We start from the raw sequence: 16,884 nt of genomic DNA, 5'->3' as shown, positions 1-16,884 counted from the left end.
TGCGGAGCCCGTCTATTCCCCATGGTCCTTACGGAGTCCCCAGCATCCACTAGGACGTTAGAGAAACCTGGACCGTTAGTGTGACTTGAGGACCCAGGTTAGGAATGCCTGACCTAGTGGGTCAAGTGGTTTATTTACAGCAAGATAGCCCCAGGCTATGTTTACCTTCCTCAAAGGAAAATAATAGTTTATGGAAAAACCAGCAAAGTCTCCAGACTTATACCCCATCAAGCTGGTTTTGGATAATCTAGGCAAAAGGATAAAAACAATGCCACCTGTAAAGTGAAGCGTAGATGGGCCAAATGATTCTTATCTGACGTCACATTCTATGTTTGTGAGAACTTCTGTAACAGTGTTGGAAAGAATGTCAATTATACAGTACTTGATTTCAGTGTGTTTGGCAGTATATCTGCAAAAGGTGGCTACTTTCAGGAGTCAAACATTTTGATTACATTTTGTTAATCAAAATGATTCAGTGATTTTATTTTTTTCTAATTGTTAGTTTGGTGCTTTCATATCAGAGCACATTGAGACATTATACTGCAGAAATTGTAATAAAAACAGGAAACATGGGAGTGCTGACTGGTAGCATACAAGTAAAAACTGAGAGTTCTACCCAATGTAAGTATACATGTTGTATGCTATGCATGAATGGGGTGCTAAACCCCTAAGCCTAATCATTAAGCCGGCTGATAATACATACATAGTTGACAGCACAACTATAAACTGAAGAATGTGTTCTTGGATTCAATGCTGTTTAAGATTGAAAAATTACAGATGACCCAATGAAGTGCTGCTGTGCAGTTCTGTGTAATAACACAATAATAGTGACAATGCTACCAAGGAGTACTGTGATTACTGTGTATGTCACGTAACTGCTTATAGATTACATACGAGAAGGGACCCTGTGCAGCTGTTTATACATAGAGCATTAGAGCTAGGTAGAAAGAAAAGACTGGATGAACCTTACATGTGCTGCTTGGAAAAAGATGGTAAAACCAGGCCAGTGTATCTTCTGCAGCAGGGTACACATTGGGGTGTAGAGTGGATCTTGATCCAGAGGCACCAACAGGCTAAAGCTTTAGGCTGTCCCAGGATGCATTGGGGCCTCCTCTATAACCCCGCATCCAGGTACTGAGAGGTCAGTTTTGAGTTGGTGCCTGCAGCAGCAGGTCATTGGTGCACTGGGCAGCGCTGAAAAACGTTTCTAGTCCCGAAACCCAATGGGTCCTTCCGGCCTATACTCAAACTCAAATCTCTGAACAAGTTTGTGAGTGTCCAGGTTTCGTATGGAAACGCTGAGCACAATTGTACTGGCTATGGAACCCGGAGACTATATGGCATCCCTGGATATACAGGATGCATACCTGCCAGGGCCAGCAACAGAAATCTTGAGGCCCGGTACAATGCTATTTTAGTGATATCCATGCTTGACCACGGGTTAATAGCTCAGTTATTTTGATTTAACCATCTGTGCTGAAGCCTGGATATCACTAAAACCTGCACTGTTAGTGTGCCTTGAGGACAGAGGTTGGAAATGCCTGAACTACTGTAGGTAGGGGAGAAAAAGGAACCAATAGCAGCTGGTAAAAGGGTGTCAAACCCCGAGAGCATAGAATTGCAAGAGAAAAGTAGTATACCAGCGCTGCTGTTACTCGTTTCATACACTGTATTAAAAACAGACGGATGGGATCATAAACGTAACATATTTATTTAAAAATCTTTAAAATAATTATGCTCCAAACACTGTCTCACTATTAATATCACCACTCCGGTAATGATGTAACAGGGCCCAGCAAAATGCTGTGGTATCTCTCCTGGTTCAGGGTGCCAGTTACCCTGTGCAAGTTGCCAACTCGGATTCCAGCAAGAGAGCCCTAGACCATCAAGATTCCTCCTACTTGTCTGGCAGTTGGTGTCACAGGAGTTTATTTACTAAGCCCCAGGCTTGTAAAAGCAGTATGTTTACTCATAAAATCTAAAAGGGCAATGCTTGTAAAAGTAAACATCCCATGTTCTGCTATTACAATAATAGGATTTTAATTACCTACTGGTAAATCCTTTTCTCGTAGTCCGTAGAGAATACTGGGGTCCACATTAGTACCATGGGGTATAGACGGGTCCACCAGGAGCCTTGGGCACTTTAAGAAATCAATAGTGTATGCTGGCTCCTCCCTCTATGTCCCTCCTCCCAGACTCAGTCTAGCAACAATACTTAACCAAGTAACAGTGCAGGAAATCACGAAGCACTGGGCGGGCGCCCAGTACGAGAAAAGGATTTACCGTTAGGTCATTAAAATCCTATTTTCTCTTACATCCTAGAGGATACTGGGAGTCCACATTAGTATCATGGGGATGTACCAAAGCTCCCAAACCAGGTGGGAGAGTGCTGAGGTTCCTGCAGAACTGATTGACCAAACTGAAGGTCTCAGAGGACAAAGTATCGAACTTGTAGAACTTCGCAAACGTGTTCGAACCTGACCAAGTAGCTGCTGGGCAGAGCTGTAAAGCCGAGACACCCCGGGCAGCCGCCCAGGAAGAACCCACCGACCTTGCAGAGTCGGCCTGTACAGATCTGGGAACCGGCAAGCCTGCCGTAGAATAAGCATGCTGGATAGTAAGCCTGATCCAGCGAGCAATAGACTGCTTTGAAGCAGGACACCCAATTTTATTGGGATCATAGAGAACAAACAGCGAGTCAGATTTTCTGTGACGAACTGTCCGCTTCACATAGATCTTCAAAGCCCTCACAACATCCAAGAACTTTGAAGTAGCAACGGTGTTGGTAACCGAAAGCACAATAGGTTGGATGATGTGAAACGCAGACACCACCTTAGGAAGATATTGCTGACGAGTTCTGAGTTCAGCTCTATCTTCATGAACGCCCCCAGCTCCAACACACGTTTTGCTGAAGCCAAGGACAACAGTGTGACGGTCTTCCACATAACAAACTTTACGTCAACGTCCTGTAAAGGCTCAAACCATTCCGATTGCAGGAACTGCAACACCACGTTGAGATTCCAAGGTGCCGTAGGAGGCACAAAGGCGGCTGGATGTGCAGAACCCGCTTCAAAAATGTCTGAACCTCAGGAAGAGAAGCCAATTGTTTCTGGAAGAAAATGGATAAGGGCGAAATCTGGACTTTAAAGGAGACCAAACATAGGCCCACATCCACACCTGACTGCAGAAAAAGGAGAAAACGTCCCAGTTGAAAGTCCACCGCAGGAAATTTTCTGTTCTCACACCAAGAGACGTATTTTTTCCAAAATACGGTGGTAAGGTTTTGACGTTACCCCCTTTCCGGCTTGGATCAAGGTTGGAATAACCCTTTCCGGGCTAGAATTTGATGCTCAACCTCCATGCCGTCAAACGTAGCCGTGGTAAGTCTTAACAGACGAACGGCCCCTGTTGTAGAAGATCCTCGCGAAGAGCTAGAGGCCACGGGTCCTCTAGGAGCATCTCCAGTAGATCCGCGTACCAGGCCCTTCGTGGCCAGTCCGGAGCAATGAGAATTGTTTGAACCTTTTCCCTTTTTATTCTTTTGAGAATTTTTGGAATTGAAGTGGTGGAAACACGTACACCATCTGATAGACCCATGGAGTCACCAGAGCGTCCAGCGCCACTGCTTGTGGGTCTCTCGACCTGGAACAAAACCGCTTGAGCTTCTTGTTGAGACGAGAGGCCATCATGTCGATTTGTGGCATTCCCCACCGACGTGTCAAGCACACAAACACCTCCGGGTGAAGGCCCCACTCTCCTGGATGGAGGTCGTGACTGCTGGGGAAGTCTGCTTCCCAGTTGTCTACTCCCGAAATGAAGACCGCTGACAACGTTACAGCGTTTCTTTCTGCTCAGAGGAGAATTCTTGTCACCTCTGACATTGCTGCTCTGCTCTTCGTTCCTCCCTGTCGGTTTATGTATGTTACCGCAGTCACATTGTCCGACTGAACCTGATGTGATGCCTGTAGAAGGGCATTGTATATGGCCCTTAGTTCCAGAATGTTGGTTTGAAGGATGGTTTCCTGACTTGACCAATTTCCTTGGAACTGTTCCCCTTAGGTGACTGCTCCCCAACCTCTGAGGCTTGCGTCTGTGGTTTGCAGAATCCAATTTTGAATCACGAACCTTCGGCCCTCGGTCAGGTGAGAAGTCTGAAGCCACCACAGAAGAGAAATCCTGGCTTTTGGCGACAGACGGATCCTCTGGTGCATGTGAAGATGCGATCCAGACCATTTGTCCAACAGATCCAGCTGGAAGGGACTTGCGTGAAACCTTCTGTACTGCAGTGCCTCCTAAGATGCTACCATCTTCCACAGGAGGCGAATGCATAGATGCACTGATATCCGGGTCGGTTTTAGAACGTCCCACACCATTGACTGGATTACCAATGCCTTTTCCAATGGATGGAATGCCTGCTGTACCTCCGTATCCAGTATCATCCCCAGGAACGGAAGCCTCCGTGTTGGTTCCAGGTGAGATTTTGGTAGGTTCAGATTCCACTCGTGATCCCGTAGTCGTCGAGTTGAGAGGGCAATGTTGTCCAACAACCGCTCCCTGGATGGTGCTTTTATCAGCAGATCATCCAGGTACGGGATAATGTTCACTCCCTTTTTGCGGAGGAGAAACATCATCTCTGCCTTTACCTTGGTGAACACCCTCGGCGCCGTGGAGAGGCCAAATGGCAGGGCCTGGAACCGGTAGTGAGACAGTCCTGTAATGCAAACCTCAGACAAGCCTGATGAGGCGGCCAGATTGGGATATGAAGGTACGCAACCTTGATATCCAGACACACCAAGAATTCCCCTTCCTCCAGACCGGAGATCACCGCTCTCAGAGACTCCATCTTCAATTTGAACACCCGTAAATATGGGTTCAGTGTCTTGAGGCTTAAAATGGGCCTTACCGAACCGTCCGGTTTCGGTACTACAAACAGGTTGGAATAATAACCCTTGTTTTGCAACTGAAATGGACCAGAGTCTGTACCAGTTTTTGAATTGCTGCCTGTGAAGTCATACTTGCGTCTTGAGAAGCTGGCAAGCCTGATTTTAAGAATCGGTGAGGTGGGAGTTCCTGAAACTCCAGTCTGCCCTGGGCAATAAGATCTTTGACCCAGAGATCCTGGCATGATGTTGCCCAGATGTGACTGAAATGCCTTAAACGGCCTCCGCTGTCCGAAAGGAAAGCAGAGTTGGAGCAGAGTATGTTTTCCTAGCTGGGGGAGATGCGTAAGGAAGGTATGTAGACTTACCTGCCGTAGCCTTGGATATCCACGTATCCAGTTCATCTCCAAAAAGGGCCTTTCCTAGAATCCGCAGTCCACTGGCGCAGCCACAAGCCCCTGCGTGCTGACACTGCCAAGGCAGTGACGCGTGCGTTGAGCAAACCAATTTCTTTTATGGCCTCCACCATAAAATTAGCAGAGTCCTGTATATGCTGTAGGAGTAAAACAATCTCCCCCCTGGATAAGGAATCTAGCCCATCAATTAGATTACCTGACCATTTTGCAATGGCCCTAGTGATCCACGCACAAGCAATAGTGGGTCTATGGGCCACCCCAGCTGCCGTGTACAGGGATTTCAGAGCGATCTCAATTTTGCGGTCAGCCGTGTCCTTTAAGGAGGCTGTCCCAGGGACAGGTAACACAATCTTACGTGACAACCGAGACACCAATGAGTCAATAATTCGGTGGATTTTCCCACATTTTCCTATCCTCCTGAGGAAACGGGAAGGATGTGAGTAACCTTTTAGGGATCTGAAACTTCTTATCCAGATTAACCCAAATTTCTGGAAACAGGAAATTTAACTCCTTAGATGAAGGAAAAGTAGCAGAGGATTCCTTTTTTACATTAAAATAAGATTCCTCATCCACCTCCGCCACCTTGTCAGGAATGTGCAGGACTTCTCTAATAGCTTCTATCAGGGCCTGTATTCCTTGTGACAGGGCTGCATCCCCCCCCACTCGATTCCACTTCACCCTCCTCTGTGTCTGATACGTCATCATCAGTGTCAGCCTGCAGGATCTGGGCCAGAGTACGCTTTTGTGGACAAATGGCAGGGGTCTTTGACGCTAGAATAGGAACTGAATTTCTAGTCATCAGGTCATCCACAGACTGTCTTAAGTATTGAGTCTCTTTCTTATTATGTGATAACATATTAGAAATATTTGAGATCATCCCTTTAAGGGAATCTAACCATGCGGGTTCGGACCCACTAGCCTGAGAATGTGTACTATCTTATGTGTGATTTCTCCGGGGAGAATAGAGACTCCGCTGTGCAGCAAACACACTCCTTTGACATTGCAATGTGAAGGGACAAACACACACAGAAGAGGTAAAAACACAGTAAACCCACACAGAGCCCGCAGGGAGACAGAGAAGATGGAGAAAGCCACACCGTGCCCATCTAGCTAAGTCAAACTCAGCTGGGTCGCAGACTAAGCTCCTTTGTAGGGCTTAGTATTTTAACACCGCTCCTTCCCCTTACTAAGACCCCCTGGTACCGCTGAGGAGACGTGGAGTCTTTGTAGAGGAGCTGAGCTTCCCTGTGAGTCCTGTCAGTGTAAGCTGCAGAGGGAAAATGGCACTGGTGAGCCGCTGGATCCGCTCATAGTGAAGCCCCGCCCCGTAACGGCGACTGGCTTCCAGTTTTTTTTTTACTGGCTGAGGTGTCTGTAAGGCTTACAGCGGGTTAGAACCCCTGTAAGCTGTTTGCCAGTGTAGGGTACAGTGGAAAAAAGCTCAGCTCGCCCCTCACAGCGGAACACACACACAAATAGCATGATGTACTGAGCTTGGAGACGCAGCCTGCATGTCAGCGCTGCGCTCCACACCCTGATGCCGCCATTTCAGCCAGCGACCCGCTGACCAGAACGCCGGCCACCTACTCGCCACTCTTCTTACTTCTGGCTTTGTTAGGGGTGGCGGCGTGCTGCGGGACCGTACGCTCGCCGTGGTGGGGCTTGTGAATAGGTCCCTCAGGAGCTATATCCTGTCAGCGGGGAATGGGACCATTAACCCTAAAGGAGGTTGGGCCGTTCCCCCCACTAAGTCCCGCGAAGCAGGCAGTCTGATGCCAACCAGACTTGCCTGAAAACGAACAGAAAATAAATGCAGAAAACTCTTCAGAAGCTTCCCTAAGCGTGACCGGCTCCTCCGGGTACATTTTCTAAACTGAGTCTGGTAGTAGGGGCATAGAGGGAGGAGCCAGTGCACACTATTGATTTCTTAAAGTGCCCAAGGTTCCTAGTGGATCAGTCTATATCCCATGGTACTAATGTGGACCGCAGTATCCTCTAGGACGTAAGAGAAAAATGTCCTTTTACATTTTGGCATTATTCACACCAGCAGGTACTAGCAAAAAATCTAAAATCTCTGTAATGAACCAAAGATTTTATCAGACCATAAAAAAATAAGACCTTCTTCAGTAGTCCACTGGCAGTGCTCCATGGTCGAGGCAAGCCTCTTTTTCTTTTCGGGAGAAGAGCTGTAAGGTCTTTACCCATTACTTTTTCCCTGAAAGAGGCCTTGCTAACCCCAATTTTTTTTTTGTTACGCTCTAGCAGTTTACTGCTTACCTTTGTAGCATTTCAGGTTATTCACTGAACTGCTAGAACTGCAATAAAAACTAGAAAAATGGGGGTGTTACAAAACTTTGATTGGTAGTGTATACTGCATGATAAATTAATAAACACATGCCTGGCGTTTTAAATAGTGTTCTCTATCACCTTTTTGAATGCTCAATGGAGTTTTGGTTTATAACTCTTTAATAAGGTACCCTTTATGTTTACCACTTGCCTGGTAAGATCACATCAGCTATGACCACACCAGGCTGAGCTTTCCCTGACAGTTGCATCTAATAGGGCTGCTGGAAGAGATTTTTTTGCGATGGTCCGTTAGATCAGCCATCGATGTTTGTAAAGATTTTTTTTCTTTACATTTTAAAATCGTATAGGATTCAAATAAATATTCTTAACCTAATTCAGTCATAAAAAAAAAAAACCCATAAAAACAAATTAGGCGTTTTTGGAAAAAATATTAGCCAGTTAAGTGGTTAAACAAATGTTATCACATCACAGAACAATACCTGTTATCTTGTGTCAAAGTTTCATCCTGTGTCATAGCTTCTTCAGGTTCACCATTCAAAGTCACACTGCACACGGTACCGTCACCAGATCCAACACTGGAAGAGTCTGCTAATATTCCCGTTTCCGCAGAAGAACACTGTGGGGTAGCTATACTTTCCTGGGCATCACCCAGTGTGGCTGATATATTTGCCTGGTCTTCATCCAATGTAGCTGCTATACTTTCCTGGACGTCACCCAATGTGGCTGCTATACTTTCCTGGGCATCACCCAGTGTGGCTGAGGTTCTCGTGGTTTCTGGTCAGGGGATTAAAACAAACAAACAAACATCAAAATATGCAAATCAGTTAGTAACCATCATATGTAAGAAGTAGTGATACATATTAGGGGGGGGGGGAGAAATTCAAATCAGGGATATATACTGTCACAATGCCCAGTTGTGCAAATCACCATATATAAAAAGTAGCCAAATATTTCTAATCTTCTTGGAATATCTCTTCGGCAACCAAGGAAAAATTAGTAATCTCTGTTGCAGCAAGATGTCTGTGTCAGAGAGTAGGCGGGGGAATTCAAATTCATAAAATGGGCAGTCTTTTCTGTAGGGTTCAGCAGTATACAATTTAATTTCCTTTAATTTTTTTAAAAATTATATGCCTCTGCCTAAAAATAACCTGAACCCTAACTTTCACCTTAAAGCAGGAGAAGCACAACGTATTATATAATCTGCTAAAAAAATATAAATAACCCATCAACAGCCAACTAAGGATGGCTGAATCTGCGATAATCCAAATCAAAAAAATGTTCTAGTCTATTTTAGCCTAAACACTTTCAATTTATGAGATCACTATATAAGAATCATATATAATATTAACATATTGAATTGTAATTTGTTAAAAGATGGCGAGGATTCTTTATAAAACAATCCACCGCAATATAAACTCACCTTCCTTAACAGATTCATCAACTTCACTGCCATTATTTACTTGTTGTGATGGACGCTTCTCTGGTTCTGCACGTGCTTCCACATGGGCTGCTGTTTGGGAACTTGAGAGAAATCAAAAGAATGTGTTATATATTACAATAACCAATTAATGTATACATTTCCTCCATGTAAAACACACACATATAATGAATGATCACGTAAGCTATAATCTTTGCTAATGCCTGCTCCTATACCACATATTGCTAAATACTTGATCAGCTGAAAATGAGAAAAAATGTCTCCAGCCAAGAAATACATTATATTATACTGCCACAGTAACTAATAACAATTAGTATGCATCCTACAAGGAAACGTAAGAAGGATCTAAATGTTTCTTGATTTAGTCACAGGGGCACTATTATATTGGAAAACATAACCGCAGTATGGCGGCAACTATTATGTTAATGTATATATATTACAATTTCTTGATGTAGACTAACCTACGCCAAAATGCTATGTACTTTTCATTTTTACATATTATATTAGCCTCATATGTATACAGGCATATCTGTACATTTTAAATACGTTGTGCTCCTTTAAGAACTGATTAATGTTTTCTTTTTCTCTGGTACAACAGTGCCTCAATCTAAGAATTTCACGATCAACAACTGTAACTGCAGGTTGCTAAAAGTCTCCTTATTCTAGATCTATTTGGTGTTTTGGTCTTCCACTTATCCATCAGGATGACCTCCTGACCTACTCTAATGCTACACCATCGCCATCTCATGTGCAGAGAGATTTCGATTTGGGTGGGTTATATTGCTTTTTGTGTGCAGGGTAAATACAGGCTGCTTTATTTTTAAACTGCAATTTAGTTTTCAGTTTGAACAAGCCCCACCCAAATCTAAATCTCTCTGCACGTTACTGTACATCTACCCCACCTGCAGTGCAACATGGTTTGGCCCATTAGTGTGCTTTTTTGGTTTGCTAAGAACTCTGACTAAGGCCCTGAGTTTGGTGTTCAGCATAATACTAGTGAGTGTTTAGGCTAAAAGCAGTGTTAAACTGGGTACACACTTGTCCAGTCCTTGATAGTGTTGACTTCCAACCAACAGGTTTGTCCAACATTGGACAAGTGTGTGTACCCTCCGCCAAATGAGCCTACACCAGATATTGGTCACCTGTTGGTTCTCCTGGTTAATAGGAATTTGATACCTACCGGTAATTCATTTTCTCCTAGTCTGTAGGGGATACTGGGATGGTAATAGTTATATAGATGGGTCCATTGGAGCCATGGCACTTTAAAAATTCTTCAGTGTGCTGGCTCCTCTCCTCTATGCCCCTCCTGCAGACTCAGTCTAGGAAAACTCTTCCCGAGGACACGGACATACTTTGAGAGGAGGAAAACAGATAAGAAAAAGTGGCGAGATACGAACCAGCACACAACATAACAAGAGGAAAGCAACGCTAACCACAACTTGAAAACAGGGACAGCATCAGCAGACCCAAACAATAAACACACAAGAACAACTCTTGCAGGAAAATTTGAAGCACAGAGGCGGGGCCCCAGTATCCCCTACAGACTAGGAGAAAGGAATTACCGGTAGGTATCAAATTCCTATTTTCTCTAACATCCTAGGGATACTGGAATGGTAATAGTTACCATGGGGATGTCCAAAAGCGCCCAGAACAAGAGGGAGAGTATTTAGACCCCTGCAAAACCGAGCGACCAAACTGAAGGTCCTCAGTAGCCCAGGTACCGAACCTGTATAACTTTATAAAAGTGTTCGAACCAGACCAAGTATCAGCTCGGCACAACTGCAAAGCTGAAACACCACGGGCAGCCGCCCAGGAAGAATCCACCGACCTTGTGGAGTGGGCCCGAACAGAATTCGGCAGCAGCAAGACTGCCGAAGAGTAAGCATGTTGGATAGTCATCTGGATCCAATGAGCAATCTACTGTTTCGAAGCAGGACAGACAAAATTCGTAGCGTCATAGAGAACAAACAGTGAATCAGATTTCCGGTAACTAGCAGTTCTATTGACATACACCTTCAAAGCCCAAACAACATCCAAGGATTTTGAGGAAATGACTTGTCAGACAACACATTATCGGCTGGTTGATGTGAAATGCCGACACAACCTTAGGCAGAAACTGCGGACGAGTCCTGAGCTCCGCTCTATCCTCGTGAAACACCAGATAAGGGCTCTTACAGGATAAGGCCCCCAATTCTGAAACACGCCTCACTGAGGCCAAGGCCAACAACATAACAGTCTTCCAAGTCAAGTATTTCATGTCCACCTGGTGTAATGGTTCAAACCATCAATATTGGAGAAAATTCAGGACCAAATTGAGATCCCACAGTGCCGTGGGAGGCATAAAGGGTGGCTGAATCCGAAAGACTCATTTCAAGAATGTCTGTACTTCCGGAAGAACAGCGAACTGTTTCTGGAAGAAAATAGACAGGGCCAAGATCTGGACCTTAATGGATCCTAAACGAAGGTCCATACCCACACTGGCTTGCAGGAAGAGCAAGAACCTGCCCAGATGAAAATCTACAGTGGAGCACTGTCGACTCTCACACCAGGAGACATAATTCTTACAGATGCGGTGGTAATGCTTAGATGTGACCACCTTCCTAACCTGGACCATAGTCGAGATAACCTTGGCGGGAAGGCCTTTTCGGGCTAAGATCTCCCTTTCAACCGCCATGCCATCAAACGTAGATGCGGTAAGTCTTGATAGACGAACGGACCTTGCAGTAGAAGGTCCTTTTGAAGCAGCAGAGGCCAGGGCTCTTTGAGGGACATGGCCCGGAGGTCCGCATACCAGGCCGGCGAGGCAAATCTGGGGCAATCAGAACTGCCTGAACATTTTCCCTTTTAGTCTCTTTAAGACCCTGGGAATGAGAGGAATTGGAGGGAACAGATAGATGAACTGGTAAATCCACGGCGCCGTCAGAGCATCCACCGCTGCAGCCTGCGGATCCCTTGTCCTGGAGCATGACAGACGCAGCTTCTTGTTGAGTCGAGAAGCCATCATGGCAATCAGCGGGCAGCTCCACTGTTGTACCAACAGCTGAAACACCTGCGGCTGAAGGCCTCACTCCCCCGGGTGTAGGTCGTGCCTGCTGAGGAAGTCTGCTTCCCAGTTGTCCACTCCTGGAATGAAGATGGCCGACATGGCCCTGGTGTTGCGTTCCGCCCAGAGGAGTATCCTGGACACCTCTCGCATTGCGGCTCTGCTTTTTGTTCCTCTTTGTTTATATATGCCACTGCCGTGGAGTTGTCTGACTGGACCTGTATGGCCTGATGTTGGAGGAGAGAAGTAGCATGTAGAAGGGCATTGTAAATCGCCCTGAGTTCCAGAATGTTTATCGGAAGAGAGGTCTCTTGAGGCGACCACCTTCCCTGAAACTTAGCCCCCTGGGTGACAGCACCTCAATAGCAGAGGCTCACATCCGTTGTCAATAGAATCCAAGCCTGAGTTCCGAAGTGTCGACCCTCTACCAGGTGGGGGTTCTGTAACCACCATAACAGGGAAATCCTTGCTTTTGGTGACAGTGATATCCTCTGGTGCAAGTGCAGGTGTGAGCCGGACCATTTGTTCAGCAGATCCAGCTGGAAAGTACAGGCATAGAATCTTCCGTACTGGATTGCCTCGTATGAGGTTACCATCTTGCCCTACAACCGGATGCAGAGATGCACCGAGATTTTCGGAGGTTTCGGAACAAAGCGCACCATTGTTTGAATTGTCAAGGCCTTGTTCATAGGAAGGAACACCTTCTGAGACACCGTGTCCAGGATCATCCCCAAGAACTGCAGTCTCTGTGATGGTACCAGGTATGATTTCTGCAGATTGAGAATCCACCCGTGATCCGTCAGAAGCCGTGTAGTCAGGGCGATGCTTTCTAACAACCAAGCTTCGGACACAGCCTTTATGAGGAGATTGTCCAAGTATGGAACGATGTTCACACCCCTTACGCAGAGTTGTAGCATCATCTCTGCCATCAGCTTTGTGAACACCCGTGGAGCCGTGGATAGGCCAAAGGGTAGGGCCCGGAACTGGAAGTGATCTTCCTTTAGTGCAAACCTGAGATAAGCCTGATGAGGCGGCCATATTGGGATGTGAAGGTACGCATCCTTGATATCCAGGGATACCAGGAACTCCCCCTCTTCCAGGCCTGAAATCACTGCTGAGAAATTCCATCTTGAACATGAATATCATTAGGTATGGGTTCAGCGATATGAGGTTCAAGATTGGCTGAGCCGAGCCTTCCAGCTTCGGTACCATGAACAGGCTGGAATAAAAGTCCTCGTTTCTGAGTAGAAGGGGAACTGGAACAATGACCTGCATTGGCAACAGTCGTTGGATGGCTTCTAGCAAGGTAACCTTGGAGGGATCCGGTCTGAAGATCGACAGTATCTAGGTCGACAATGTTTAGGTCGACCACTATAGGTCGACAGTCACTAGGTCGACATGGATGGACTGTCTACAGGGGTGCTAGGTCGACAGGTCTAAAGGTCGACATGAGTTTTTCACATTTTTATTTTTTTTATTTTTTCATACTTAACGATCCACGTGGACTACGAGTGGAACGGTAATCTGTGCCGAGCGAAGCGGTAGCGGAGCGAAGGCACCATGCCCGAAGCATGGCGAGCCATGCGAGGGGACGCGGTGCACTAATTTGGGATCCCGGTCACTCTACGAAGAAAACGACACAAAAAATAAAATAAAAAAATTCTCATGTCGACCTTTAGACCTGTCGACCTAGCACATGTCGACCTAGAAACCCTGTCGACCTTCCATCCATGTCGACCTAGTGACTGTCGACCTAGTGACTGTCGACCTAGATACTGTCGATTTGATAAACCACACCCAACCTTAGACACAGGTGAAGCTGGTAAGCCTGACCTGAAGAATCTGAGGAGGGAGCTGTTGAAACTCCAACCAGTATCCTTGGTAGACAAGGTCTCTCACCCAAGACTCCTAGCAGGATTCCACCCAAACATGGCTGAAATATTTGAGGCAAGCACCCACCTGAACTTCCCCTTGAGGCCGGGGCCAACCGTCAAGCGGAGGGCTTGGTAGAGGCAGAGCCTGAACTCTGTTCCAGGGAACCAGCGGCCGCTGGCCGACGTGCTCTATCTCGGTTTCCTCGAGCTGCGTTGGAAGCACCTCTGCCTCTAAATCTGGCCACACGAAAGGACTGGTGAGAAGGGCCGGCATAGGCACATCTGGCTGGAGGAGCCGCTGACGGCAGCTGCTTGTGAAATCCACTTGTTCAGTTCCTCACCAAACAAAGCCTCTCCCGTGAAAGGAAGGTTTTTCAACACCCTTTTTGAAATTGGTGTCCGCCGTCCACTGTCGCAGAGACAGAGCCCTGCGCGCCGACAGAGCCATAGCAGTGAGTTGATAATGCCAATCTCCTTAAATGCCTCACTCATGAAGTTAACCGAATCTTGAATATGTTGCAGGAGTGTTAGCAGCTCATTCTGAGGCAAGGTATCAAAAACCTCTATTATGTTACCAGACAATTTAACAATGGCCCTTGTGATCCAACCACAAACAATGGTGGGTCTCTGTGCTATACCCACTGCAGTGTAAATGTATTTGAGCGTAGGCTCAGTCTTACGATCAGCAGGGTCTTTTAAGGAGATAGAGAACCAGGTACAGGCAGCACAATCTTACGTGACAACCTGGACACTGAGGTATCCACAGGTGAAGGATTTCCTATCCTCAGTGGGAAAGGGAAGGAGTTTAAAATGTCTTGTTAGGATTAACCCACGCCTCTTTAAAGAGTGTGTTTAACTCCATAGAGACAAGAAAGGTGGCAGTAGATTTTTGTTTATATTAAAAATGACTCCTCTTCAGGTTCTGCCTCTTTATCAGGGATATTCAGGACCTCCCTAATAGAATATATAAGGGCTTCCACACCCTGAGACAGAGTATAGTCTCCTTTAACCACCTCAACTTCCACTTCCTCGAATTCTGGCATCTCATTATCAGAGTCAGACTGGAGCACATGGGCAGTGTACGTTTCTGAGAAACCAGCAGAAAGGGCTGAGAGGCAGGTCTGAGATCAGAAGTACGAGTCAGAAAATCAACCATAGATTGTCTTTCGTGCCTGGCAGTAGCCAGTTCAGAGGATATGTTAGACATCATTCCTTTTATTGAATCCAGCCATTCTGGCTCTTGTGTGCTGCCTCCCTGTGAAGGGAGATTGCACTGAATACACAGCAGAGACCCGCCTGGAGTGGGGGAAAACTTTGTGTTACAAGACTGACAAATAACTTTCTTGGCAGACATGTTCATACAGCAGAGCACACACAGGAGTAGTGAAATATACACAGTAACCTAATGTACAACCTGGATGGAGAGAAACAAGAGAGGGAGAGAACCAGCACACCGCTGCCTCTATCAGCGAAAGCAGTGCTTTGCTGGGCAGAAAACTAGAGCCTTAATAAGGTAATTAGTGTATATATATATATACACACACACATATATATATATATATATATATATATATATATATATATAACCGAGAGAGGTAAGGCACTCCATGCAGCATGTTCACAAAACGCCAGTGCCCCCGTAGAACGTCTTGAATAAACCAGGAAAAAGACGTGGCACTCAAGGCATAACACAAAAGTTGCACACACAGATGTGGTTAACAACGTTTCAGTGGACACCCCACTGTCGTCAAGCTTTATATGCCTTGAGTGCCACGTCTTTTTCCTGATATATATATATATATATGTTTTTGCTTCCCACTCTCTATAAAACCCCCAGATACGAGTATATGTTTTTTGAGGGTCCTTGGGGGTGCAGCGCTTCCCTGCATGCAGCCTGTAGTATGATGCAGCAGGAAATGGAGCCCCTGAGCTGCTGGTTCCGCTCTCTGGGAAGCCCCACCCCCTCAATGGCGCGCAGTCCCTGCATAGATTATACTGGCAATTACTCCAATTTTACAGAAAATAAGATTTTACTGACCAGTAAATCTATTTCTCGTAGTCCGTAGTGGATGCTGGGGACTCCGTAAGGACCATGGGGAATAGACGGGCTCCGCAGGAGACTGGGCACTCTAAAGAAAGATTTAGTACTACCTGGTGTGCACTGGCTCCTCCCTCTATGCCCCTCCTCCAGACCTCAGTTAAGGAAACTGTGCCCGGAAGAGCTGACATTACAAGGAAAGGATTTTGGAAACCAGGGTTAAGACTCATACCAGCCACACCAATCACACCGTATAACTCGTGATAAACTTACCCAGTTAACAGTATGAACAACAAACAAGCATCACTCAACTGATGCTACATAACCATAACCCTTTGTTAAGCAATAACTATATACACGTATTGCAGAAAGTCCGCACTTGGGACGGGCGCCCAGCATCCACTACGGACTACGAGAAATAGATTTACCGGTGAGTAAAATCTTATTTTCTCTAACGTCCTAGTGGATGCTAGGAACTCCGTAAGGACCATGGGGATTATACCAAAGCTCCCAAACGGGCGGGAGAGTGCGGATGACTCTGCAGCACCGAATGGGCAAACTCAAGGTCCTCCTCAGCCAGGGTATCAAACTTGTAGAACTTTGCAAATGTGTTTGAACCCGACCAAGTAGCAGCTCAGCAAAGCTGTAATGCCGAGACCCCTCGGGCAGCCGTCCAAGAAGAGCCCACCTTTCTCGTGGAATGGGCTTTCACTGATTTTGGATGCGGCAACCCAGCCGCAGAATGAGCCTGCTGAATCGTTTGGATGCATACAGGACAAACAGCGAGTCAGTCTTCCTGACTCCAGCCATTCTGGTCACATAAATCTTCAAAGCCCGGACTACGTCAAGCAACTTGGAATCCTCCAAGTCACCAGTAGCCGCCGGCAC

General features: G+C 46.1%; 1 protein-coding gene across 2 annotated transcripts in view; it reads right to left on the bottom strand.

The window, feature by feature from the left end:
* Positions 1 to 16,884, bottom strand: part of PPP6R1 (protein phosphatase 6 regulatory subunit 1) — a 329,328-nt gene that overhangs the window by 24,061 nt on the left and 288,383 nt on the right. For both annotated transcript variants that reach the window (XM_063942823.1, XM_063942824.1), the window contains 2 exons: positions 9,024 to 9,124; positions 8,083 to 8,377 (listed from right to left, as the gene is read on the bottom strand). In XM_063942823.1, the coding sequence (XP_063798893.1) occupies positions 8,083 to 8,377; positions 9,024 to 9,124 (396 nt within the window). The remainder of the gene's footprint in view (positions 1 to 8,082; positions 8,378 to 9,023; positions 9,125 to 16,884) is intronic.

Source organism: Pseudophryne corroboree, chromosome 10 (genome assembly GCF_028390025.1).
Source record: "Pseudophryne corroboree isolate aPseCor3 chromosome 10, aPseCor3.hap2, whole genome shotgun sequence".
Classification (NCBI taxonomy): Eukaryota; Metazoa; Chordata; class Amphibia; order Anura; family Myobatrachidae; genus Pseudophryne; species Pseudophryne corroboree.
This window is presented reverse-complemented; position numbering and strand designations above follow the sequence as displayed.